The sequence below is a fragment of the Aythya fuligula genome, chromosome 1, assembly GCF_009819795.1.
Source record: "Aythya fuligula isolate bAytFul2 chromosome 1, bAytFul2.pri, whole genome shotgun sequence".
Taxonomy (NCBI): Eukaryota; Metazoa; Chordata; class Aves; order Anseriformes; family Anatidae; genus Aythya; species Aythya fuligula.
Window position 1 is genome coordinate 136,965,091 of NC_045559.1, and position 25,659 is coordinate 136,990,749.

The 25,659-nt window shown below is 43.2% G+C and overlaps 1 protein-coding gene across 1 annotated transcript in view; it reads left to right on the forward strand.

The window, feature by feature from the left end:
• The first annotated feature begins 3,518 nt into the window (after window positions 1-3,518).
• Window positions 3,519-25,659, forward strand: part of CYFIP1 (cytoplasmic FMR1 interacting protein 1) — a 62,967-nt gene continuing 40,826 nt past the window's right edge. The window contains exons 1-12 of the mRNA XM_032208044.1: window positions 3,519-3,665; window positions 15,829-15,952; window positions 16,132-16,221; window positions 17,635-17,712; window positions 18,597-18,698; window positions 19,978-20,159; window positions 21,463-21,559; window positions 21,694-21,822; window positions 22,989-23,093; window positions 23,287-23,378; window positions 24,663-24,780; window positions 25,399-25,521. Of these exons, the coding sequence (XP_032063935.1) occupies window positions 15,836-15,952; window positions 16,132-16,221; window positions 17,635-17,712; window positions 18,597-18,698; window positions 19,978-20,159; window positions 21,463-21,559; window positions 21,694-21,822; window positions 22,989-23,093; window positions 23,287-23,378; window positions 24,663-24,780; window positions 25,399-25,521 (1,233 nt within the window). The 5' untranslated portion in view covers window positions 3,519-3,665; window positions 15,829-15,835. The remainder of the gene's footprint in view (window positions 3,666-15,828; window positions 15,953-16,131; window positions 16,222-17,634; window positions 17,713-18,596; window positions 18,699-19,977; window positions 20,160-21,462; window positions 21,560-21,693; window positions 21,823-22,988; window positions 23,094-23,286; window positions 23,379-24,662; window positions 24,781-25,398; window positions 25,522-25,659) is intronic.

Below are 25,659 nucleotides of genomic sequence, written 5' to 3' on the forward strand. Positions count from 1 at the left end.
ATGAAAATAAGCACTCAAGTGATGTACAAGGGAGAAGGGAACAGTTTTGTAAAGCAGCACGGATGTAGGTGGAATAGCAAGCATGGATTTGGGTCTTTAAAAATGAGGATTTGGCTAAATGGGATTAGGAAAGATTATAATATTCAAGGTATGGTGTTAAATCCGATATCGAAAGTGTCTGGAATAAAGCACACTGTTATCGGGTCCTGTCACAGTTGAATCTGTGCTTTATTTCGACATTTCTTTTTTCCTCTTTATCTTCTGGGTGCACTCTGTGAGAAGTTACAGCAAAGAGGCCCTTATCTGTCACAATACTTTTCTTCCTTCTCCTTTTATTTCTCGTGACCTTCTGTCATATCTAGGTCTCATTTTAGCACAGATTTTGTAAATTCTCTTAACGCTTTCTTAGTTGTTCAGTTTTAATAACCTTCTAATTACCCACTAGGTCCTTGAGGACCTTTGCTTGTGTCACATTACTGATATCAAGAAAGTTAGCAAGCAGTTGTGAATCCAAAGAGGCCAAGTAGGGGATTCGGGGCAGTGGCTTGCATGATACAGCATGTGACCCCGAAACAGCAAACAGAATATTTGTGTGTGTTAAAGCTAATAAGGGTGACAAAGTTGGATGTAGTGCTACTATTCATGTTATTTCCTGACACGGTACGTAGCTGGAAGAACACAACTGTTGATCTGGGGAAGGCAACCTGTTACCGTGTAATGCTCAATCCGTAACAGAGTGCTTCGTGCCTTGGTAGTAGTTTGTTAAAACAAAAATTTAATGCTTTTACAGAGATTATTGAAATCTTCTGGTACGTTTTGAAAGATGAATTGCATAGCAAATGTGCCCTAGTCTTAGGGCAGGTTCCTGCTTTCTGAGCTCTCTGCTCACTGATGTCTTTTGAGACAGTTGTCGCTTTCAGCTTGGTCTCTTCTGCTTGAACTCCCCAAGCACTGTGCCTGTCTCCTCCTGAGAGCTGAAGCTACAGGCTTGCGTTACTTGGTGTGGGAACATGGAGTGTGTTCGTAGTCTTGCTCTGCTTCAAACTGTTGGCCTTGTCTGACACAAAATGAAGTCTGTACCGACCTCTTGTGCCCAAAATCTCCATTTCTCTTGAGTATGGACAAGTGGCTGATGATTTGCCAGGTGTGTGGATTTATTTCATTGATTTTCAGACAACTTTGTAGTTTTGCATGATGTCCTATCTTGGGGTCATTGTGGCCATTGCCTACCTTGGCTTCCCAAAAACCTTTCTGTGTTGAATCATGATGGTTTCCTGTGCTGTCTGTCTTCCTTTCCAAGGAGGAAGAGATCTCTGTGGGCTCAGCTGGTGAAAACTGAATGGATGGATGGATGGATATGCTGTTGAGCTTAATTGCTAGAATATCCAAGTGGAAAGGTGCAGAACTGGAGAATATGTAAGCATTTTAAACATATGTAGGCAGGACCCCAGGGCTCCTGTCAGACCTCTTCATTCACATGGAACTGAAGCCTTCTGTAGATTCCTGTGGGCTCCCACAGAAGATTTTCTTTCACAGACCTTGCATAAATACTGTAAAGCCCAAAGACAGGAATTCAAAACAAAACAAAACCAGCTAGAATTCAGGAAATAGACTTGTGGGTGTCTGTGGCTAGCATAGTGCTTTGAACGAAGGCTTCTGCTAATGTACAGAGAATTGGATTAAGCCTGTTACTAACTAATATCTGTTGTTCATCTGATGTAGGTGTAAGGTATGCAAGTTGTCAGGAACATAATGCATTGGTGTTATCGATCTCAGCAAAGATAGCTAGCAAGTAGGGGTTAAATACCAGGTTTAGATAAATTCCAGCCAAGTTAGGGCTGTTTGAGATCTCAGTTCTGGCCGCTGGCATCAGTGACTCGAGAAGGAGCATAGGAAGACCCGGGGCTCAGCCGATCCTTAGGGTGAGTTGCCTCCTGGCAGTGTCTTGCTTTCATGCAAAGCAGCCACTCCTGGCAACAGGTGACTTTGGTAAGTAACACTTCTGGGAGCTGCAGCGGCAGTCTTGCACAGGAGCACTGAGTGGCACCCATTTTGGGGGCAAGCCACAGTTGATCGGAGCTCGCTGAGACCTTATAGCTTTGGAGCAAGTTCCACGTCTAGAAACATTGCACTTCAAGTCTCCCTTGCTGCTCTCTAGTGGCTTGGGAACTGGGGTCTCAATGCTGATGCAGACCAAGTGGCTGCATTAAGACAAATCTGTTGTCAATTTGCACTCACCCAGGACACGGAAACTAAATCAATCCTGCATTATAAAGGTGAGTTGTTCTTTAACAACTTTAACTTCTATTTTAACAACATTGCCCCAAGAGTAGTTTGTAGAAGAGGGTGCAGTATCAGCCAGAAACAAGCATCTCGCTCTCGTCGTCTTCTATAGTTTTCACTGAACAGGATTTAGGAGCTAGGCTGATCAGGAGCTGTGACAGGTGAAATTCATTCATTCAATGTATGCACTCAGAGTACATCAGGGAAACATCCAGACAGAGAAGCAGCAGCAGCCCCATCCTAGAAAAGAAACTTGCACAAATTAACAGACAAGCACTGAATGCAGCACTGGAAAAAATAAGACTCTGGAGATATGGCAGTAACACGGTGAAATGGAAACAATAACGTTTTGAAATGATGCGTCATTTCTCCACGAGCTGTTGGAATTCATGATGATGTGGAATAACGTGATAAGATGGTACTTGAAGGAATGATAATTACGGGATTTAGCAACTTATTCCCACTTTTTGAAGTTTGTCTTGTAGATGATACTGCAAAAAAAAAAAAAAAAAAAAGGCTGTTTAAGGAAACTTAGTACAGGGGTAACTCGTTTGGAAAAAAAAAAAATCAAGTAAAGGAATAATTTTGAGGAAAACTCTAACTTGTTTGGAAGTTTCCAAGCTCTACGTTGTCAGTAACCTGTATGTATGTACTCCGGTGGATTGTGCCTGCCATAAATTAGAGCAATTTTGACAAGCTTTAACGAAGCAGTTTCATGTCGTGGTAGAGCATATGCGTTCATGGGATGAATCTTGAAGAACCAGAGCTTGAAATGGGAGAAGGTGAAGCGGAAAAAGATGTAAGCAGCCTTAAAAATGAGCAACTCCATGGTGCGTTTTACAGAAAAATACAGCAGGCGTGGCGCCTCGGCCGGGACGAGGGCTGTATGTGGGCACCACCCATAGGAAATATGTTCAGGGGGTTTCCTGGTGCCTCCCCTCTGTCTTTCAGCTTAGATCCTTGACCCTTACTGCCAAAGTGAAGGAAAATAAATAAACACAGGCGTTAATTTTCCACACGGGGGGGTGGCACTGGGAGGGCTGGGGCTACCCCTGGCTCTCCCTTGGCTTGCAGTCCCGAGGCGGGCGCTGCCTTTTGGCGTGTTAAACCCAACAAAAACCCCAACCCCCGCCCTCCTCTCGTCAGGGGGAGGCCGAACCGGAGGGCCGGGGAGGGAAAAAGCTCGGTGGCGGCGGGACGAGGAGGAGGAGGAGGAGCTGGAGCGGCAGGAAGGGTGTTTCCCTGCGCCGCTCCAGCTCCCGGTGACTCAGGCAGGAAACTCCCAGCCCGGCGCGGCCCAGGAGCGGAGCCACCCTCCCCGAGTCCCCTCCGGAGCCCCCCGGAGCCGGGCCGGGACCCCCGGAGCCGGCAGCGCCCAGCGGGTGAGAGCCGGGGGGCGGCGGAGCCCGCCCGGGCTGCGGGGCTCGGAGCGGGGGGGGCCCGGCCCCGGCTGCGGGCCCCGGCGGCGCCGCCTCAGGCGCGGCCTCGCCCCCTGCCCGGCGTAGGGGCGGCGGGCGGTGACCTCGTCTGGGGGCTTTTTGGTTTATTTTGTCTCGTTTTGGGGTCGTTTCTCGTAGCTCGGGTGGCTGCAAGCCGGCCTGTCTCTCGGTTGGCGTCAAAAGTCCCAATGCTCGCCTCAGCAACCGCGACCCGTCGGCTGGTACCGCAGGGCTTGCTTGGGCTTTGCTTCCAGCGCTGTCCCCCAGCGGGTTGGGGACAAAAACAAACAAAAATCGTGTATAAGTTCAGCCTGCATCAAGGTGGCGGTCCCGTGGGTCTGCAGGCATTGAGCAGGGCTTTTGGGGAAGTCGAGCTTTATCCAGTTAAATGAGTGATGTTTCAGCGAAACCCGTGGTGTGAGGGGGTAGGAGGGTGGTGGATGAATTCACAGACATCTCGTACGTGGCTGGGATGTGTTTCCGACAGATAAGGGCCGAAACATTTCATCCCTTGGAGTCTTTCCTTCAGCCCCTGAGGTATCCCTCTAGCTCCTCAGTGAAGCGTCTGCCCCTCAGTGAGCCCGCGCTGCCTTGCTGGCTCATTCCCGTGCCACCCCACGGTAGGTCCGAGTGGCATTTAGACATGTAGATTGTTATTTATGCTACCGGGAAGTCGTCTGGGAGTCTGCCCCGAGTGGAGGAAAGCTGCCTGGAAGGGTTTCTCCCTAATTACATGGCCCTGCTGCTGTAAGCCAGGGGAGAGGCAAAGCGTAGGTTAGGCTCTGCAATGAGCAGCGTCCTTATTGGGATCCCCTCCTTTGTCACAACTGTATTAACTTACCGAAAACTTCCCTGTGTGGTGTCCCTGCTCGGCAATTTTTTCAGAGTGGGGCTTCTAATAATACCCTCAGAAAACTTTTTGTTTTCCGGCTTATGCTGGTATCAGTTGCATGTATACAAACTGCCTTACGCACAGGCTGAGTCTGCACGCTCTGTGCTCACAAAGGTTCTTGCTTCGTAGTTTTATCCAACTCCTGCTTTCTGCCCTTTCAAAAACTCTTTTTGTTTCTTTCCTCCTGACCTAACATAACAGACTTCTCAGCATTCCCAAACAACTGGCCCGTGAAGCCTGGCTGGTGCAGGCAGCCGGCATTTCTGTGGCTGCCCAGAAGGAGGAGGAGGAGGAGATATTCGGAAACAGCCTGCACAAGATCGGGGTGCAGCAGCATCAAAGCTTGCTCAAGGAAATGTGCAGTTCATTTTCTTTTTCCTTTAAAGGATAATGTTGCTGGGTAAGACTGCATTGTTTGCAGACCTGGGGTTTGGTCAGCTCCCGTTCAGGGTGCTGAGGAGGAGAGTGGAGCAGCGTGTGAGATGTGTTCAGACCTCTGCTAACTGAGGTCTGGATATTGTGTTATCTATTAAGGGGATTTGAATTGTGAAAATTGTTCTAAAAAATCCACATTATGAGAAAGGGAATGTTCCATAAACAATCCATACTCTTCATTTCGTAACTCCTGAATGACTGCTTGACACAAAAAATTGTAATTCTTTAGTGTACAATGTACACTATCTAAAGCATTTGTTAACAAAATCCTCGTTTTTTCAGTTTGCTTTAGGTAGAAATCTGCCCCTAGGCTTGAACCCACAATCTCTCTTGACCAACTACACAGACCTTAAAGTATAATTAATAGATAGCTGCTCCAGCTGCATGATTATATTAGACGTTGGACTCATATGTGGCTTAATTTTGTTTAATGCTTTCTTTATTCTCTCTGGGAGAGAGGTATCTTGGAAGGTGACTAGTCCCTGAGAGCAGGTGCCATGATCTTTTCATAACTTGTTTCTCAGAATCAGCAGACTTTATTTTGTTCTTTGCCTTTTCTTGAAAGACTTCTTCAGAAACATTCAGATCAAGGCTTGTTTAAAGAGTGGAGACTTCAGAGCAGTTGTACTGGATCTACAAAGTTACATAAGACGGAACAAAAATCCCTTACAAAGCTCCTTTTCGTGGATTCAGTTTTATTCATCGGTCGGCCAGAAAGCTGCTAGAATAGCTTGCAGTGTTACAGAAGAGAAAATTAATTTTAGGATAATTTCCACATGCATTTATGTATGAGTCAAGACGATCCCATTTTACAGTCATTGCTCCGTGTTCTCGGGGCAAATTCTTAATGTGGTTCCTTCACTGTACCAACAAGTAAAAGTAAACTTTAATGTTGGGCAGTGTGCTGTACCGTAGTGAATCAGAAGTCAAGATGTGACTGACTTGGCTTCTCTTGAAAGAGCGACAGGGAGAGTTTCTGAATTTTTATTGTCTATATATTTTTAAACAGCTGTAGCTACTATGGCAAGCCCAGCTCAGGAAGTAATTATTTAAGACCTGCAATAAGGGCTTGTTTCTGTAGGGGTTTTGCAGGAGCTTGACACAAACTGAGCACAAACGGCCGGCGAAGTGGTTCGGATGGATCCGTGTGTGCACGTGGGAATGTGATTCATGGAACTGCTTCTGAGCTCCCCTTGGATGTGCTCTCGATTAGATCACTTGGTAATCTGAGAGCGAGAAGTAAACAGAACAGGCTTGGAAACTCCTGATATCCAGAACATAAAACTTGCTACAAGTGGCCTCTGGTAGACTCTCTTCTCAGGAGGGGTGTGAGAGGAGGAAAGGTGGACGTGATGGTCCTCCAGCTGGGCAGGTCGTTTCTGCAGGTCTTCTTTTCGGGAGTGTTGGTCAGGAGGTGATAGAATGACCAAACAATTTTTTAAAGCCAAGAATGACTCAATGGGAGCATAAAATGCCTTTTCCCCTCCCCTTCCTCCACCCAAAGGCATCTTAATATTTTAGAGAAGGTGCAGACTTACGCTTTTTAGATGACTGTTTCTACAAACCGTCAGCAGGGGTGAGTCTCTGTAATGCTCTTATGAATGCATACAGTATAAAGCATAAGAAAAATAAACAGTGCTGGATGTTTTAGAAAAAAAAAAAACAAAAACTAAACACCTGTTTTTCAAAGCTAGCACTATGTTAGGACATAGAGAAGGCTCTTGGGAGACCTCACTGTGGCCTTCCAGTACCTAAAGGGGGCCTGCAAGAAGGCTGGGGAGGGACTCTGTCAGGGAGTGGAGTGATAGGACAAGGGGGAATGGCTTTGAACTAAGAGGAGATTTAGATTAGACATAAAGAAGAAGTTCTTCACCCAGAGGGTGGTGAGGCCCTGGCACGGGCTGCCCAGAGAAGCTGTGGCTGCCCCATCCCTGGAGGTGCTCAAGGCCAGGCTGGATGGGGCTTTGGGCAGCCTGGGCTGGTGGGAGGTGTCCCTGCCCATGGCAGGAGGGTGGAACTGGGTGGTCTGTAAGGCCCCTTCCAACCCAAACCTTTCTGTGGTTCTCTGACATGGGTCTTAAGGGTTGATGTGCGAGGTAGTGATTCCAGAAGCCATGTCTGGAAAATGACTTGAAAAGAGTGCACCCCCTTCTCCCTGGAGGAAAGCAATGTTTTCTTCCCCACCCTGGCCCCTGATGTTGTGAAACCAAAGCATGGTTCAAGACCTTACATGCTGAAAGAAGCAGTTTGTTTAACAAGAGGGGTTGTGTTATTGCGTGGACCGAAACAGAAAGACTCCAGGCTTGGTCCCTGTGGGTCATTTCCCTCACCTGTAGCATGGCAGCCTGGTGCTCTACCCACCAGCATACCTGCTGCTTTCAGTGTGTGTGTGCAGGTGGGCCCTCTCGTGATTAAATAACAGCACTGTGTTGTCTTCCCTCTAAAAAGGATAACCCACCAAGCCCGTGTGGAAGAGGCAGTGCATAAGCAACGTGTGCCAGCAGCCTTTCCACAGGACGCGTTTGTGGTGCTGTCTGAGGAATGCACACCCGCTTCCTCCTCTTCTTTCTGGGATCACAGTGGTTCTTGCTGTTTTCTTCCTTGCTCCTTGCAGAATCCTTGCATTGGGAATCTTCTCCTTGCTAAGAAACGAGAGGGCTTTTCACAGCTGCTGAGCATGCCCTAAGTTGAGTGCTTCAGTGCTTCGCTGCTGTGCTGGGTTTGAGGCATTCCCAAAGCAACGCCGAGCAGCGTTGGCTCCTAATACATCTGTGTGGCAGAGCAGGGGCTGGTTTACAGAGCTCCCGCAGCAGCAGGAGGAATCTGAAACACCAGGATGGGAAACGTGCACGCTGAGGGTGGCTGCAGGAGAGCAGCAAAATGCCCAACGCAGCAAAACACGAGGAGAAGATCAAACCAACGGGGGAGGAGTGAACTGCGTGAGGGGAAAAGCACATGAAAAAGGGAAGGGGAGTTAGCCAAGAAGCAATCAAAACGAAGAACTGGAAGTCAAAGGACAGCAAAACCTAAGCTGTGCTCGCTGCAATTCAAAGACGGAGCATCAGAGAGTGTCAAAAGGGCGAGGGAAATGGGCGCAGCAGAACCCAAGCTAGAGTGAGGGGATAGACAGAGCTTCAGCTTCCTTCTGTCCTGAGGAGAGGCCAAGTACTGCAGCAGGGTTTTTCATATGTGTGGAAGTTTTAAAATTCACGTGTTTTTTAATGTGGTATTCACGCAGAATATAAATTCAGCTTGGTAAGAACTAGCGAGCAAATCAATACAAGCCACCTAGCCCCACCAGTAATGGGTACGTATATTTTTTATTATTGTTATTTTGAAACCAAGGGGCTTGTATTCTGGGCTCGAGGCTTAGTTACACAGATAAACCAACCCACGGAGAAGGCCCGTGAATTCCTGCAGTGCGAGTGCCGTTGCAGAGCAGACAGACCCTCCCTCCTCGACCGCGTGCGTGGGATTCCTTCCGAGCGAGGAACTGCGGGGCTGGGCCCCTGCCGTGCCACCGTGGATTTACAAACAAAACGGGTGGCAGTGAGCAGAATCAGGCTCCTGTTTTTGGAGTGTGTGAGTTGCACTGTGTGGGGCTATCACTCGACCCTAGGTTTGATCGTCGGGACGTTGCTGGGCTGTACGACCGTGGTAGGAGGCTGGTAGCCCTGGAGGAGGGGGGGCGCCTGCAATTCCTCCACGAGCGTGACTGATTCTCAGCTGCCTGCTGCTCCGTGTGTCAGCCAGCCGCTGTGTCTCGGGGACCACGGTGCTGGCAGCAGCGTCCTGCTGCCCTTGGTGGTGCTGTGGGCAGGGAGGGTCGGCCCTGAGTCACGGCAGTGTGGCTTTTGGGTTCCACGCACGGCGCTGCGGCTGCTTCCCCGAGCATCCGGCACTGCACCGAGTTCAGCATTACTCTTATGTTCCGTTCTTCTAGGGTTTGCTGTGCTGCCGGGGTAGGATAATTCAGTCTTTTTTAATTTATTTATTTTTTATTTTCCTTTTTACACTTCCTGAGCCTTTTTTACTCCAAATGCAGGCTTCGTGAAAGCTTAGCTGCCCGTCAGATCTGTTGCAGAAAGGACGGTCAGCCGCTGTTTGCTTCCTTCTGTCCCTTACTTTAATAAGGTGGGTCAGGAAATGATGTGAAAGGACTTTTTCTTTGCTCCCTCAGCTTATGCAAATCTGTTGCTTAGGAACGAAGAGGAGCTCCAATCCTGGAAAAAAAAAGCACCCAAACCCACCCCGCATGAATCCCCTTCGCAAAAAGGCAGATCCAGCCATCAGAGCACTGAAAAAGAGCATTCAGACGGGACAGGTCCAGCGTACTGCTGTTCTCTGAAGCAGTTTAGTTATCAGCTTGTTAAAATCGCTTCTGCTCAGCCTGAGCCGATAGATCTGCAGCTGAGCCGCTGCTGGTTTTGAAGCTTATTTAAGACCAAACAAAACTAAAAGTGAAATTTTGAAAGAGGTCTTGGAAGTTGGAAAGAAAAGTGAGCATCACAGTTGTTGCTGTATTGTTCCTGGGAAGGAAGATCAGTTCCTTTCGTTACCTCTTGCCTTCATAAGGGCCCGTTGTGTTCGGTCTCATGGTTTATCTTGAGCTGGAACACTACGAGGAATATTGAATCAATTCATCTTCATAGAAAAATGACCCAATCGATTTTCTGCGAGCCAATAACGTGGAAGAATGGCACAAGGGAACAGAAGAAATGAGAAAAATGTTGCGTTGCTATAGGGATAGAGCTGAACGTCTGCTGTGCAGAGCCAGCCTGCTCCTGCGGGAATGCTGTCGCCGATTCCTATGGAGATCGCTGAGGTCCCAGTTCATTAGATCATTCGCTTATCTTTTTAAGTTTATCCCTATTTTAATTCCTCTCCTACTGTGGATGGTCTGCTTGAATACCTTTGTGCCTTTTTTTTGAAGGATATGCTTCTTTTCCCCTTCCTTAGCTGCTGCACTTAGAATTATCTGAATTTTATCATCATATCCTGCCCTGTGAAATAGATTAAGCTTTGGTTTATTTACTTCTTTAAGCCTATTTTTAAAAATCAGAACAACTTGTGCAAAGGCATTTCAATTCACAGATTGCACCACAATCATAATTTTCAGTATCCATGCTAGGCTTAGTTTAAGACTCCTGGTTTAATTTGAAATTCAAAGATGCTTTTGGAGACTTAGGAAAGAAAAGAGCCAGTGTCAAAGGAAGTGCTGTTTAAAGTGCAGACAGACTTCCTCTTTGTCGTATTTTGAGCCTGGGAACATGCACAAGCACTTGGAGCTGCAGTGCATCTGTTCAAAAACAAAGTGAAAAAATGTGTCCAGTGGGCTGCAGAAAGGCACAGGGAATCCCCTCCCAGCACCTGCCTGCAGTCAAATACAGCACTGTTCTCGTCTGTGAAGTCATAAAAATTTCTAGAGCTTCTGTTATCCAGCAGTTTTTTGATAAGTCATTTATAGCCACCCTTAATTATCTCAGGCTTGGGCATGATTCTTCTTCAGTTTTTTTTTTTTTTTTTTTTTTTTGGATAAGAAATAGTTTTTTGGGGTTTTAAGGAAGTTTTTATTTATATCACTTCCTTTTTTAAATGCATTTGTAGATTTCACAGCTGTCAGGCTGAAGTATAACTATTTTTGATGGATTCATGCTTGTTTTAAGAGTTCATGTGTGCTCAGAACTTGTGGTTAAACGAAAATACATACTTTTTTTTTTTTTTTTTTGAGGTCAGTCTTTAAGATACTGGCGTAGATACAGATGAGTCCTTGTGGTCTGACTTGCATCGTGTGTAAAGCCATGCAAGCAGAGATCCAGGCACGTTACTGCATCTGCAACAATTCCTGGAGCTCGTGGTTTCAGTAGAAACCAGGTGCCAGAAAGTGCACAGAGAGAAGAGAGAAGCACATCGACCTCTGGGCGCTCTGGCAACCTTGTTAAACCGGGAGGAAAAACCTCAGGCAGAAGTGAAAAAGATAGAGTGCATCTTCTGCAGCTCTCTAGCACAGCCGTCCCCCAGATGCCACGTGAAGCTGCAGCTTGGTGAGTGTGTGCAGGCAGCCCGTAAGTTTTGACCAGGCGTGGAGGTGGTGCTGACCCCCTGCTCGTCACACGTCCTGTGCTGCACACTCTGATCTTACTGAACAAAGATTTTTATCAAGTACTTTTAGTGGAGAAGGGCTTTATTTTTCATCTGTAAGCCCAGTTCTGAGGTCCAATTTTTTGTGTTGACAATCAGTGTCCCTCCGAAGTTCAGATGGATTGATCCTGAAGGCCATTAGAGGCTGTTTCTGGGGGAAGTCTTGCCCAAGTGTTTGTGGCAGAAGCTTTAAAGGAACTGCTTGGTCATTTCTGCACTTGCAAGGAGGTCTCAAGAAGCCTACAGTTACTTAAGTTCATTTGCTTTACCCTTTTTTAAGACTTAGTTGCCAGCTACAAGTTACATCTTCTGCATCTGGGGTGCTGTTGCTGACGTGTTTAAGAGCTATCTCCTACCATCTGCCAACATACTCCTGTTTTAGGTATTTATAGACTATTTGTGAATTGTCTCTTGATCTTCTGCTTGATAAATAATTTGACTCGCATAACTCTGTCACTGGCAGAAATCTTAAAAATTCAACAGTGGTGTTTTTGTGTGTGTGTGTCTTTTTTTTTTTTTTCTTTTTCTCCTGCCTCCTTAATTCCTTAGGATTTTTTTTTTTTTTAAACTTTGAGCTTGAGAGTGGAATTGTATTACAGCAGTCCTCGTTTTTTTCATAGTGGTTCTGGAGTTAATGCACTTTTCTCTCCGCCCTAATTTCTCAGTCCTTACTTTCTATACTTTCTATTTTTTGTTATTTTCTTCTGGTAACTTCTAATTGGTTGTTGCTGTTCAAAAGACATAAGCAGGAGGAAATTATGGGAAAATTATATATGTATCTTTTTTTATTCCAAATAGTTTGAAACCTCAGAAGGGCCTAAAGAGCAAGCTGAAAGATGCGTGCTGGGCATTTTCTGATATGCTTGGAATTAATCTTTTGCTATTACGTTATTCTGTAGGGATGGAGATGTGGAAAAGCTTTATTGATTGCTGTTAGGATTGACCCTCATCTTTAAAAACCAGAGAGTGATGCTGAGCAGGGCACTGCGTGCAATGCCATTGCATGACTGTGAGCAATGTACGGAATGCTGACACTTAAATAGATCAGCAAACCTTCTGTCTGAATGATAAGCAAGTTCCTAAGTCAGATCAAAATGTAAGTAACACTGGAGGAGCTTCAAGGTCTGGTGCCTTTCCTTGTTTTGTTTTTCTTGTGGACCAAATGTCACGGAGACAGCATGGTAAGCTCTGCAGCATAAGCTTTTCTGGGCAGGTCAAGCTGGTGCTCGTCTCCTCCAGAAACGAAAAAGAAGAAAATTCAAGCTAGTCAGTGACCTTGCACTAGCATACACAAATTTTCCCTAAAAAAAACCACCTGTGAATGATACCTCTGACCCTTGGACATGATGGGACTTCACACTGTAAGACTGAAGCTTGCCTGTACAGGAGACAGGGATTTTTGTGTGCTGGCTTTGAAATCCAGAAAAAGAGGCTGGGAATCGGCCCAGACACTGCTGTCTCAGTTAGAAAGCTGAGTGTGCTCATCAAACACCAGCATTTAGCTAACCAGCACGTAGGGGTGTGGGAGTCCCTCTCCTGGAGGGAGGATGAAAGGTAATGAGTGTTTGTTTTTAATAAGTTGTGTACTTCGAGGAAAACATGTTCCTGGAATGCTTTGTCTTTAGTGCTGTAATGCTGGTTGTGATGCAAAGATAATAAAATGGGGGAAAAAAAATGAAAAGTAATTCACACATTGTCTTCTCAGGTAGGTGAAAACCTCAGGTAGGTGTAAAGCTGAAAACACAGCATCACAGGAAAGTAGTAGGAAATAAACCTCACAGCCTGGGTAAATTGACTCGTATAACTATAATTATCAGAGTAACTACGGTGTTTTAATTTGTTCTTACTTAGGTAAACTCCTAATCAGACTGGCTTATGATTTTTTAAGGAGGTCTTTTGCAGTTTATCATGTTCTCTGCCAGAAGGGAGTCTGCTAAAATGCTGGTGCTGCTGCCCAGTAATTTCACCTGTAACTTCACTCGGACTGAATGAGTCTCAAGGAAGCAAAACCATCCAGTTTCGTGTCTTGGGAATTTCAGTTTCCTTAATTTAATTTTCCTGATACTTGAGGCAGGGGGGGGGGAAACAAAATCTCTTTTTGCCAGCCGTTTGTGTTTGTACATCAGAAATAACTTTTGTCTTTTGGAGCTGGTTTTATTAACATCAGCAGCAAAAAAGGAAGGGGGGGAAAGCAACCTTGAAGAAAATCTTTGCTGCCCAGGTGGCAGGGCTCGTACATCAGGAGCTTTTGCTCCTGCTCTTCTCGCTGCTCTCAGGCCTCTGCTGCTTGGTCCCAGGGGCAGAGGGCGAGCAGAGCCGGGCCCTGGCCACGTCTGCAGATGTGTCAGAGCTGGGCAGGAAGGGGCTTCTTCCTCTTTCACGTCTTGTTAGATAATTGAATTAAAAAGCAGGGAACTGGCATGCTGAAATGGCTTGGCCAACCAAGCACCAGGCATGCGGATCAAAGTTACCAAATGAGGCCGTGAGCGACCTTAAAACAGGGCTTTTGTAACAGTCTGCACACAATTAGTTATGTTCTCCTGGGTCCAGAAATGCTGATTTATCTTTGTGAAATCATGCCAAAGGGCTTGGAAAAAACGTGCCGTCCTGTATTTCTTCTCACAGGCCAGGGGCAGCAGGAAGCCATGTTTCCCTGCCTCACGCCTCCCTCCTGCTGACGGGTTCAGTGGGTGTGTGCTGTGAAATGGGTGGTGGCACTGTGAGTGAGAAGGGAGTGGGGTTTTGCTTGTGTGTATATCCTTGGCTCTCTTCTGTGCTGGGGAACTGGGGTGTGTTTGAGGAGGAGGAGCACAGAGTGGCTGAGGCTGTGGGGGCCCTCTGGAGGCCACCAGGCCCCAGCCCTGCCCCAGCAGGGCCACCCAGCGCAGGCTGCCCAGGCCCATCTCCAGGCGGCTTTGGAGATCCCCAAGGAGGAGACCCCACAGCCTCTCTGGGCAGCCTGTGCCAGGGCTCCTCACCCGCACAGCACAGCAGTGCTCCTGGGGCTCAGGGGGAGCCTCCTGGGGGCCTGGTTTTGCCCAGGGCCTCTGCTCCTGGATCTGGGCACCACTGAGAAGAGCCTGGCTCCATCTTCTTTGCACCCTCCTTTCAGGTGTTTGTGGACACTGATGAGATCCCCTGAACCTCCTCTTCCCCAGCTCTCTCAGCCTGCTCATAGGAGAAGGGCTCCAGTCCCTTGCTCATCTTGGTGTCCCAGTGCTGGACTCTTTCCAGTATGTCCATGTCCCTCTTGTACTGGGGGACCTGGAACTGGACACAGTGCTCCAAGCATCCTTACTAGTGCTGGGGAGGATGTTTGGGCTGGGGAAGGGTGCTTTGTCATTTTTTCTTCCGTGAAGCGCCAACTCCCCTTTATGTGGTTAAGTGGAGTAGCTTTTAGCTTGAAATGGGGAACCCTTATTTCTCTCTGGGTTTTGAGTATGGGTGGAGGAGGTTTTCATAGCGGTTTGTGGCTGTTCACCTGTCTCATGCCACAGCACCGGAGGGAGCTGGGCAAGTGGGGATTTCTGCTCTGGTAGTGAGTCTGTGGGGAGAAGTTTCATGTATGAAGGAGCCTCTCAGTTAAGCTATTGCAGGTAAAGTGCATTGGCTTTTATTTTAGCTAAAGCTTGATCTATAGATACTCACAACAAAAATATTAAAATAACGTTTATTTGCGGTGCTCTGACTTCTTAGCAACTCTCATCCATTTCCTTCAGGCTGAAACTGTTAAGAGTTCAGCCTCCTCACTGGACCTGTGCCCATACATAAAGCTTTTTTTGACATTTGCTTATTTATCAGAGGGAAGATGCTGTGTTTTTTTGCCTGCCCCTCATTGGGAATAACCATGGTGGCTGTGGAGGAGCTCAAGCTGGGCGTGGGATGGTGTTGGGCAAGCGTCCCAGGGCAGCTCTGCCAGCAAGCACTCTTGTCAGTCCAGTCCTTCATCATTTTTCAGCAGGGATTGCCGACTGTGTGATACGGATGCTGCTTATTTATTTATTTTAATGAAACCTCACGTGCTCGGGCTTGAAGCAAAGCTGGAGCCATGGTTTCAAGAAGCAAAAGGCCTGCAGATCTTTCTAGCGTAGCTGTTTGAATGTGTTGGCAAGCTCTCTCCGTATGTGGTTTGTTGGTTTTGCAGCTACAGCTTTGGATACCGGTTGGTCTCTGAGGGCAGGTAGCTTATCTGTTCTGAGCGTTTCCTTCCTTTTGCTTTGGTTTCTGTTTTTGCTTTTTTTTTTTTGGTGGTGGTGGTCTGTTTGTTTATTAACAACTTCAGATTGGCGTCCTTATGGTTAGATTTGAGGGCAGTACTTCTTTTCTGTGCATTGGAGGCCATTTTTTCCTCTGTTTTTGCGGCATTTCTGGTGTGCAGCAGTGGGGAAGGAGAAACGTTTCTCAGATCGTAAAAGGAGGAGGTTGTCAGTCCTAAAAGTCTTTTTTAAACTTGAATACTAAAACCAACTGAGTTTTGGTTTTACTATTTCCCTTCCATTATGGTGTCTAGAACATGTCTTTATTGATGGGAAACTGCATATTTCCCTCAACAGCAGGAGTTCCCTGCTCTTTGCTACGTGTACGTGCAAGTATACACATGTGTATATATAAATATATTTGTTTTCTTTTAAACCACAGGTGCAAAATGACTGCCCAAGTAACACTGGAGGATGCCTTGTCCAATGTGGATCTCTTGGAAGAATTACCACTGCCAGATCAGCAACCATGTATTGAACCCCCACCATCATCTCTGCTTTACCAGGTCTGTTGTCATTTCAGGAAAAAATAGTTTTGCGGATCTTTTGCACAAGTGTGCGCTCTTAAAAAGCAAACAAATGAACAAAACAACAGCAACCAAAAAAAACCAAACATGTTCATATTTACAATATATATAAGTCCTTTTCCCCACCAAGGATTTGATTCTATCTGTTTTCTCTGCAGCCAAACTTCAACACTAACTTTGAGGACAGAAATGCATTTGTCACTGGTATTGCAAGATACATTGAGCAGGCTACAGTCCACTCTAGCATGGTAAGTAGTTGTTCAGATACGTACTTTTTCTTTTACCTGGAATAAAAAAAGAAGAACATTCCTCTTGCGTTTCATTATTGTGGTCACAGAAAACAGGAATCCAGGTTACCTACAACGCTTTGAGGAGGCAATAAGATGAAAAAGCATGTGGCATTTCTTTGTGTACATGTACTTCTCGATAATTTTAGAATTTGCTTTTTTCTTGATCAACCAGTGTTGCTCAAAAGTTTGATGCTTTCTCTGTGCATTTTCCCAGTGTTCTGAGGTGAGTTAGTTGTGTTTACAGCTTTCTGTTGTAACTTAAATTAAAAATTAAAAATTTCCATCCTCCCAAATTTCTTCTGCTTCTCCGTCGGGTTAGCGGTGTTGAAGGGCTTTGTTGGCTTCTTCGCTCTAGAGTGTATGCGTTAGTGGTTTATTGGCATCCTTTTGGATAAGGTGTTCTGTGGTGAGTGTGTATGTTAGTGGTTTATTGGCGTGCTTTTGGATAAGTTCTTCTGTGGTTTTTAACATTTCCACAATAGAAGATAAGACTTAATACGAGCAGCACCATCTCTGCTGACGGTATTGCTATTGTGGGATACAAAAGAACTTATAGGTTGCAAACACTCGTCTGTACTGAACTTTCAGTTGTTTCATGCACTTTTGAAAAATGAGGAAAAATATGTCTTGTAAGTCTAGAAGCCAGTTCACAAACTGTGGAATGGATACGTTAAACACCTGATTACATGCTACTGAAAGTTATGTAAATTTACACTAGTCTGCCTTTAAAATTATCTGGTGACTCCTTACCCATCTTTTGATTGTGTTTGTATGTTGTCAGTCCTCTTCCTGGACATGTAAATTAAGATACTGCTTTGCATGTGCTGATTCTTCCATCCTTGAACATTCTACCTGCAGTCCCCAGCTTTTATGTATAGATTATAGTGTCTTTAGTTTTGGGAAGAACAAAGCCAAAGATAATTTGATTTGGTGTGATTCTTATCAGTAAGTAGGTGTAATTGCTGCAGTTGTCAACTAGTGATCTCATAGGTGTTTGCTGGTTTAAGTGGTATGAAGATTTTCTCAGAATTAGGTTGGATGCTAAAATGTGACTGAGAATAGATGGATTTTTTTTTTATCTGTTGGTTTATAGGCAAGCTGGGTTTCCATAACTGATTAATTCAAATATCTTTATTTCAGTGGTATAGACAGCTCTGATGCATGTAATGTGCCGGCTGCACCTATTTATTATGGCCATGCTATTTTATATACATGTAGCATGACGTATCATTCTGTTTGTAATATGCATGTGTTTGTACGTATACATCCCGATAAGAGAAATAAGTTTGTTTGGAACGATGGCTGGCAGACAAGTGGATTTAATCCTTCTGTTTTACAATGCTTAATTATTACTGAATGTCTTTCTTACAGAATGAAATGCTAGAAGAGGGTCAGGAATATGCTGTCATGTTATACACATGGAGAAGCTGCTCAAGAGCCATTCCACAGGTAAAGGATCAAAACTGAACTGTCCTGCAGGATGCAAACTTCTGTCTTGTTTTGAATACAATTTTTTAACAAGCTCTGGAACTTAGTGTGCTCCTGAATTAGCAAGCTGGCCATGCCATAGAATAGTGTCTTTTATCACTTGGGAAACAGTTGGCCTTTTTGTTTTTTTTTTCCAAATATTTAAATTCAGAACAGGTTTAACATGTGATATAGCAAGTAATAATTAACATTTAGGTTATGCATTTAGGTTTGTAGATATCCTAGGTAGTCTTTTTCTAAATGTCAGAACTATGCAGTGTTTTCTTGATCTGTATACGAAAACAAACCCCTGTGAATAGATGACAAGTCTATAAGCAGCCTCAGGTATCTGGGAATGGTTGTGCAAGCATGGAGTGGGAAGAAGGTTAAGATACATCAGAAGACTGAACAAAATTATAACCATGCAGTTGACAACAGCATGCTTTTTAAGGAATGTGTAATGCAATTATTTTTGCACTGAAATGCAAGGTTTATTCCATAGTTTAAATATTTAGAGTGGAAATCAGGTAATCTGTTTTATCTTCTAGTTCTGGCCCTATTTTAGTGCATGACTGAACAAATGGCATAATAATGTGGAAAGAATATTGTTCTTACCATACAGAAGTGTTTGAAAACTGTCTGAAAAATTATTTGCTGTGAGGTATTAGAAAAATCTTTTTTTTTTTTTTTTATTTAAACATGCACTGAATCTTACAGAACAATCATAAAATTACCAAACACTTTATGCCTTAAATTTGTATCTTCAGAATGATAATATATTTTCTCAAGTTGTTGTATGGACTCTTAGTTTGTGAGGCTTTGTCAGGGAAAGCTGTAAATGTGACAATCTCTTTAATTGTCTTCAGGTCAAGTGCAACGAACAGCCTAACAGAGTAGAAATTTATGAGAAAACTGTGGAAGTTCTGGAACCAGAAGTCACAAAACTGATGAATTTTATGTATTTTCAGGTAAAAGGAATGGAAACAAAGTTAATTAGTAAGCTTCTATGTTTATATTCCTGTTTGGTATGGTTAATAGTATGTGCTCAGATACTCAACCTAATCATTATACTTTTTTAGGGAAAAAAAGTCTCATAGAAGGATAGTGTGTCTAATGCCTGTCTTAAAAACTTTAGGCAATCCTGAAAGCATAAGACCTTCAGCATAAAATAGAAGGTAATTGTTTGTGGTCCCTGCCCAGCACATGGGAACAGCTCTGGCACTTTAGGAGGAAAGGAAATAGAAATATAATACATTTCACATGCGTCCATAAGAGTGTTGCAGCACAGGAATCGTTTGTTGGGGAGCGAGGCATCCACAAATTTGGACATCTTAGCACCTGGTACAGCTTTACTACAAATTTCTGTAGCAGAGGCAAGCTAACCCAGTTTTTCTGACCTGCCAGCTACGCAAACTCAACATGGACTGGAGAATAGGCATCTGTCTTTCTTTCTCCTCCCATGCTGGCAGCATGCCATTTTGTTCAATGGACTGAGGCTGTTTCCAGGCAGTGTTCTGAGGCAGCCAGAGCAGTTAGAGCCTGCAAGCCCCAGAGCGTGTAGGAAGAGGAGAATGAATGCAATGTGACATTTCCTGTCATCTTCCTGAACTGGTGGATCTTACTGACTACAAACAGTCTCATTTCATTCAAGATTGTTGTCCTAAACTAAGAACAGATTCCCCTTTACATTTGAAGCTTTTGTCTCTTCGTACTTTCAAGCTCCATCTCAAACAGCCCTAATGTGCACTTGGAAATAAGCCCTCAACCATGTGCAAGGGTGTTTGTGCAAATTGGCATGTAGTACTGCTAATCACTGATGGTTTGTTTTAAGAGAATGTGCCTACAATCTGCCTTCTAATGCATATATATTTCCTCACTAAAGAATATGAAATCACTTGCTTCAAAGGCATTTAAAAATTGCGTGACTTCAGTTTGCAAAGAGTATTTCCCATTGTGCCAGGTATATCCTGTGGCTAAAATCACTCATGACACTTGTGCACACAGGTGGAACTGGAAAGCTTATGCTGTTGCCTTGTTGGCTTTGCATGCTTTAAACAGTTTTCTACTTCAGTGGTGCTTTTCACTGGACCCTGTAGATGTACCAAAAGTGGTCTGTTGTGACAGTGGAAGAGCCTGCATAGACGGGAAGACAGACAGCTGTCAGATCTCCAGTTGTGTGATAAAACTTTGTTTTCCTGGAAACATCATGGCTTTTACTCCCTGACTCCTCTTTTTTTTTCCCGTTAGCGAAATGCAATTGAACGGTTTTGCGGGGAGGTGAGACGCTTGTGCCACGCAGAAAGGAGAAAAGACTTTGTCTCTGAAGCCTATCTGATCACACTGGGCAAATTTATCAACATGTTTGCAGTTTTAGATGAGCTTAAAAACATGAAGTGCAGCGTGAAGAACGACCATTCGGCCTACAAGCGGTAAGCTGAAATGAGCAGGGCCAGGGTTTCTGCTGCTGGGAGGCAGACCTCCCACGAGATGGCAGCAGTTGCTCCTTTTTTTGGGCAGAATCTCTTCAAACGTAGTCCTTTCACAGGTAAAACAGATAACCTTGAAAGTAGAGGTACAGTGACTGCAGTTAAGCAGTTGAGTAAATCTCCGGCAACAGACGGTTCTTCTGTCTTTTAATGTAAAACTATGAAATGCTTCTGTCTTGGTGAACACTGAATGTATTGAATATGCATTGCTCAGTGCAGCTTTTCTTTTCAAGTTTCGGAGAAAACTGACTTTCTGGTTACTTGTGCTATTTTTGGCATCTGGTTTTGATATTTGTTAGCTGAGAGTTGTTCTTAAGGCGTCTCGGCATTGCTGTTAAGAGGTTGTGGCTGCGGGTGTAGCAGGAAGGGGAGGAGGGCAGAGGATCAGCCGCTGAGAGTTCTGCTGGGGCAGCCAGATGATAGCAGGTAGCTTTTGTTAGACGCAGTGGTCAGGGCAGCAGGGGAAGATAGGCTATCTTTATGCCAGCTCTAGCATCTGTGGTCTTTCGTACAGAAAAGCGTTCAGACAACTAGTCAATTTTATCTGTACTGATCCACTTATGTGAGATTTATTTATTTGTTTGCCTCTACCAGTAAGTGCCATTTGTAGTAGTTGTGTCTGGAGACCTCTTAAACTTATTTGGTTTGCTTGTTTTTCTTTGGAGGCATGCTGTTGGAGGATGAATTCTAGTTTTTGGAAGGCTGCGTTTTCCCATTTTCCTGGTTTGTTTTATGGCTTGGATCTGTAGAGTTATTGCCACCTGCATCAGTTGAGAAATTCACCAAATAGTTTTCAGTTTGGGTTGAGTTGGGTCTTTTAACTAGGATGCAGTGGGGCATTTGGGATTGAAAAACAGTTAATTCAGGGTATGTTGCATCTGTATATCTCTCATAGGGAACTTTCACCTTTCTTTTCAGCTGTTTTCTTAAAAAGCCTTCCCTGTTTTGTAGAATAGGCTCTTGGCACAGCTTTGTAGCATCCATAGCCAGTGTTTGGTTAATGCATTTTTATAATGGCCATGTCTCTCAGGTTCTCTTTTGGCTTGATTCAGGAGTTTTGAGGTGGGAGATGCACTGATGGTATTGCCATTACACTGACAGTTACAGGTTTGTTGACAACTTACAGTTCCACTGACTGTCTGGTAGATATGAGGGTAATTGGGTTTCAATTAAGATGGGATAAATTTGCTTACAAGCAGTGCCACTGAAGGGAAATGCTGTTCTTGTTTTTCGTTTGTTTACAAAGAGCTGCTCAGTTCCTACGGAAAATGGCAGATCCTCAGTCCATCCAAGAATCCCAGAATCTCTCCATGTTCCTTGCTAACCACAACAAGATAACACAAGTAAGTTCAAATTGTCTTTTTTGCAAAATACTGAATGCTTTACAGAACCATTACAATCCTTTTAGTTTGGTAGTAACCATTGTTCCTCTGGTAGTGCAACTCTTTGACTAATGCTTTTTTCTTTTTTTTTCCAGTCTTTACAGCAGCAGTTGGAAGTGATTGTTGGCTACGAAGAACTGCTTGCAGATATTGTGAATTTGTGTGTGGACTACTATGAAAACAAAATGTATCTAACACCCAGCGAGAAACATATGCTTTTGAAAGTAGGTTTCTTTTCAGTACAAGCTTAAAGAAAGGTTGAAGCAGGACATAAATTGAATTCCTGTTGTTTTTGCTTCCTTTTGCCAGAACCAGATGAAATGAGTTACTCAAATGATTCCTGTTTTTCAATTCTGATGTCTTTTTTTTTTTAATATTACATGCTTATCTATTTAGAAAGTTTCTAATCCATTTTTGTTCTTCATAAATTGAAGTTAACCCAACTAAATGGTAGCTTTGCTAGGAAACTAATTCTATTGAATGGTGTTAACGCTTCATAACAACAACAGAAAGGAACTACTACATTTTATTTTTAGATATGTGGCAAATTTGTATAAAAGGTTTTTGGAAGTGACACCGTATATCAAAGCTTTCAGGGAACAGGCAGCTTAAAATTAAGGTTAGTAAGGAGACAAATTTAGTTAGATGGAATGTGCACGTGTAATAGGAGAGTGCTGGGCAATATGTAGCGAGGTCAGTATTACCAGCAACATGTACTGACAGTAAAAGAAAAGGTATAGATTAAAAATTGAGAATTTGTTTAATGACAAATATTTTGAATCACTTTGGTGTTTAACTTCTAAAAAACTCAATTTATTGTGACCAAACTGAAGCACACAAGTAGAACGTTTGCATTGTGTCTGTAGAAATATTTGGCATCTTTCATATTTAGGCCTTTTGTTCAGTAAATGTATGCGTTGAACAGGCTAAGTTTCTAGCGCTTGACTCTTGTAAATACTCAATTACAGGTTTACATTAATGAGTAATTTGGACAAAATACAAATAGTTGTTTTTTTTTTGGATGCTTCTGAGTTCTTGTGCGTATAATTCAGAGAGATGCTGACGGCCATAAAAAAAGGAACAGCTCGGATATGTTAGTCCTAAACTTCTATTAGATATCTGTTTGCACATACAGAATTTTAATAAAATGGAAGTGGAAAAAATGGTATGTTAAAATAGCTGGGCTCTAGTTTGATTTTTTTTCATTGTTGTTTTTTTTTTTTGCTAAGCCTGTTACAAAAAAGAAACATCATTTAAGGATAACGAATCAGGCTAATAATAAAGTTGAAACTATTAATACCATAAAAGAAGAACAATCTTACTGCAGCAGGTTTTTACCCCTGAGGTCCTTTTGCAGAGAATTTATCTTTTTTTTTTTTTTTTTTCCCAGGTTATGGGCTTTGGATTGTATCTGATGGATGGAAGTGTCAGTAACATCTATAAGCTGGATGCAAAGAAAAGGATAAATTTAGCCAAGATAGACAAGTTCTTTAAGGTTGGTTAAGAGAGCATTTCATAACGTGTAATTTTAAAGGTAACTGTCTTGCATTTTAGATGTGCACACAGTTTTATATAATTAAAAAAAAAAATCACTTTGCACTTTCATGTGGGTAAATAACAGTTTCCTTTCACTAAGATTTGTGTTTAATCGTTTATTCAATCTGATTTTTTCTATTCCCTGCATACAGCAATTGCAGGTTGTCCCACTCTTTGGTGACATGCAGATTGAACTTGCAAGATACATTAAGACCAGTGCCCATTATGAGGAAAATAAATCCAGGTAAGGGGGAGAGGGAAACAAAGATGGGAGTATCTGGGGGCTGGGGATAGGAAGATCCCAGTAGGGTATATTTTTATAATCACCTGGTAGTCTGTGGTCATTCCTCTAATAGGATTTTCACCTTTGTTTACTTTTTGTTTTGGATATTTCACAATTAATGTACTTCACATAGTAAATGCAATTGAAAGGACAGGTTATTTAATGACCTGTCTATGCTGGTGAACTCATTCTTGCATCTGTGACGTTGCTTATCACCTGGCTTGGAGGAAATTTTATCTTACACTAATATAATTTTTATTTTTTTCCTTTAAATATGAAACTTTCTTTAAAAGAAATGAAGGATTATACTAAGCAAGGTGAGCAGTAGTGCATGGGAAAATAGGCATGTATTGTATATGGAGCAGCAACTTAGCTTGTGTCCTTTTTTTTTTTTTTTTTTTTTTTTTTGCTAGGAGTGCAACACAGCAAAACAGCCGGGGAATGCAGCCAGTTTTTATAGAAATGGTTCCATGGTTTATAGTTACTGCTTTGTTTTTAGTGGACGTTTCTGTGATCCTCTGAGACCTTCCCTCTATGCAGTTGTGTAAATTTAGAATGTAGTGCTTTGCATTTTAATTCCTGCAGAAAAAACATGTAACCTGCATGTAATTGCTAAGAGAAAATCAAGAGTAGCGAGCCTACTGAGCTACTAAAAGTGTGAGGCTACTTAACGTGACACTCTTGGTAGCATGTCTTTTGTGTCCCTCTTGATAACATGTTATTAGTATTTAATAATACATTTATTTTTTTTTTTGCTTGGGAGCATACTATAGGCTCTTCTTCATTAAACATGAATAAAGAAAAATATTCTGATACATTCTAAATGTATCTCATGGCCTTTACTTGTCCCTCTGCCCTGCCTTTCAGTCCTTTTCGGTCCTGTTCATAAGTGTATGCTCTTGAAGAGAACTGGTGGTTTGTATTTCACAGTAGCAGCCTTCAAAATCAAACAAACAAAAAAAACACCACCACCAAATCACACACAAGAACAACAAAACAAACAAAAACACCACAACAAACAAGCTTGGAAGAAGTGCTTTGAACTCAGAAAGGCAATCCATCACTAATTTGCCATGTGCAGGGTCGGAGGTAGAGGTGAGAGGAGAGGAAAGGCCTCAAATGGAGGAGAAGGAGGATTAAAAAAATAAGAAATTACATGTTTTCATTGTTTCTTTTTAGTATCAGTTGTACTTTTTATTGCCTAAACTGATTCAGGTATGTTTTTTTTTTTGTCTTCTGGAACAGATGGACATGCACGTCTTCCAGCAGCAGTCCCCAGTACAATATATGTGAGCAGATGATCCAAATCAGAGAAGACCATATGCGTTTCATATCAGAACTGGCTCGTTACAGCAACAGTGAGGTGGGTGGGATTAGAGCTATTTGTGCAGACTTTACGTGACTAATTAGCAGCTATTGTTAAATGTCTGAAGACAAGGCTAGTAACCTTTGTATGATACTTGCACTAAAATTTAAAATGCTATCCTCTGATACAAACTGCAATGTTCTTCTGCCTATATATATATATGTATATCCCAGAAATGTTTTGCATGTCTCTTTTGGAATAGGTTGTCAAGCTCTTACTCCAAATGTGTACTCATAATGCATTGAATAAAATTATAAGTTAAGCAATTAGATAAAAAGCAAAATGAAGTGAACATATATATACACACGTGCATATTTAAAATACACTGTATAAGGTTCATATATTTATATATATAAATAGAACTGATCTGTTTGCTGTCATGAATTAATTCGCAACAATGTGATTGGGAGTACAAGCGGCTTCTATATCCTGACCAGAATATGTGAAATTTGGCAAGGTAATTCTCTAGAAGAAAAAGGTGATATTAATATCCTGTATGCAGGTGTTGATACGTGACACTGTTTTAATGCTTAAAAGAAATCTGGTTAGAATATTGACTACGGAAGCTGGACACAGCATGTTCTAAAGCTTTTTGTTTGTTTAACATTGTTCTAGGTGGTGACTGGTTCTGGTCGACAGGAAGCTCAGAAAACAGATGCAGAGTATCGGAAGCTCTTTGATCTCTCTCTCCAAGGCTTGCAGCTTCTCTCTCAATGGAGTGCACACGTCATGGAAGTGGTATGTTTTCTGGGGAGTAAAAGCAGATTAAAAAATAGCCTGTTTGGAGATCTTGGACAGGTTTTGCTTTAACAGAACAAAAAATACATGTTGTGTTTTTTTTCCCTTACTTCCTCTCTTTGCTCTTCCTTCACTTCT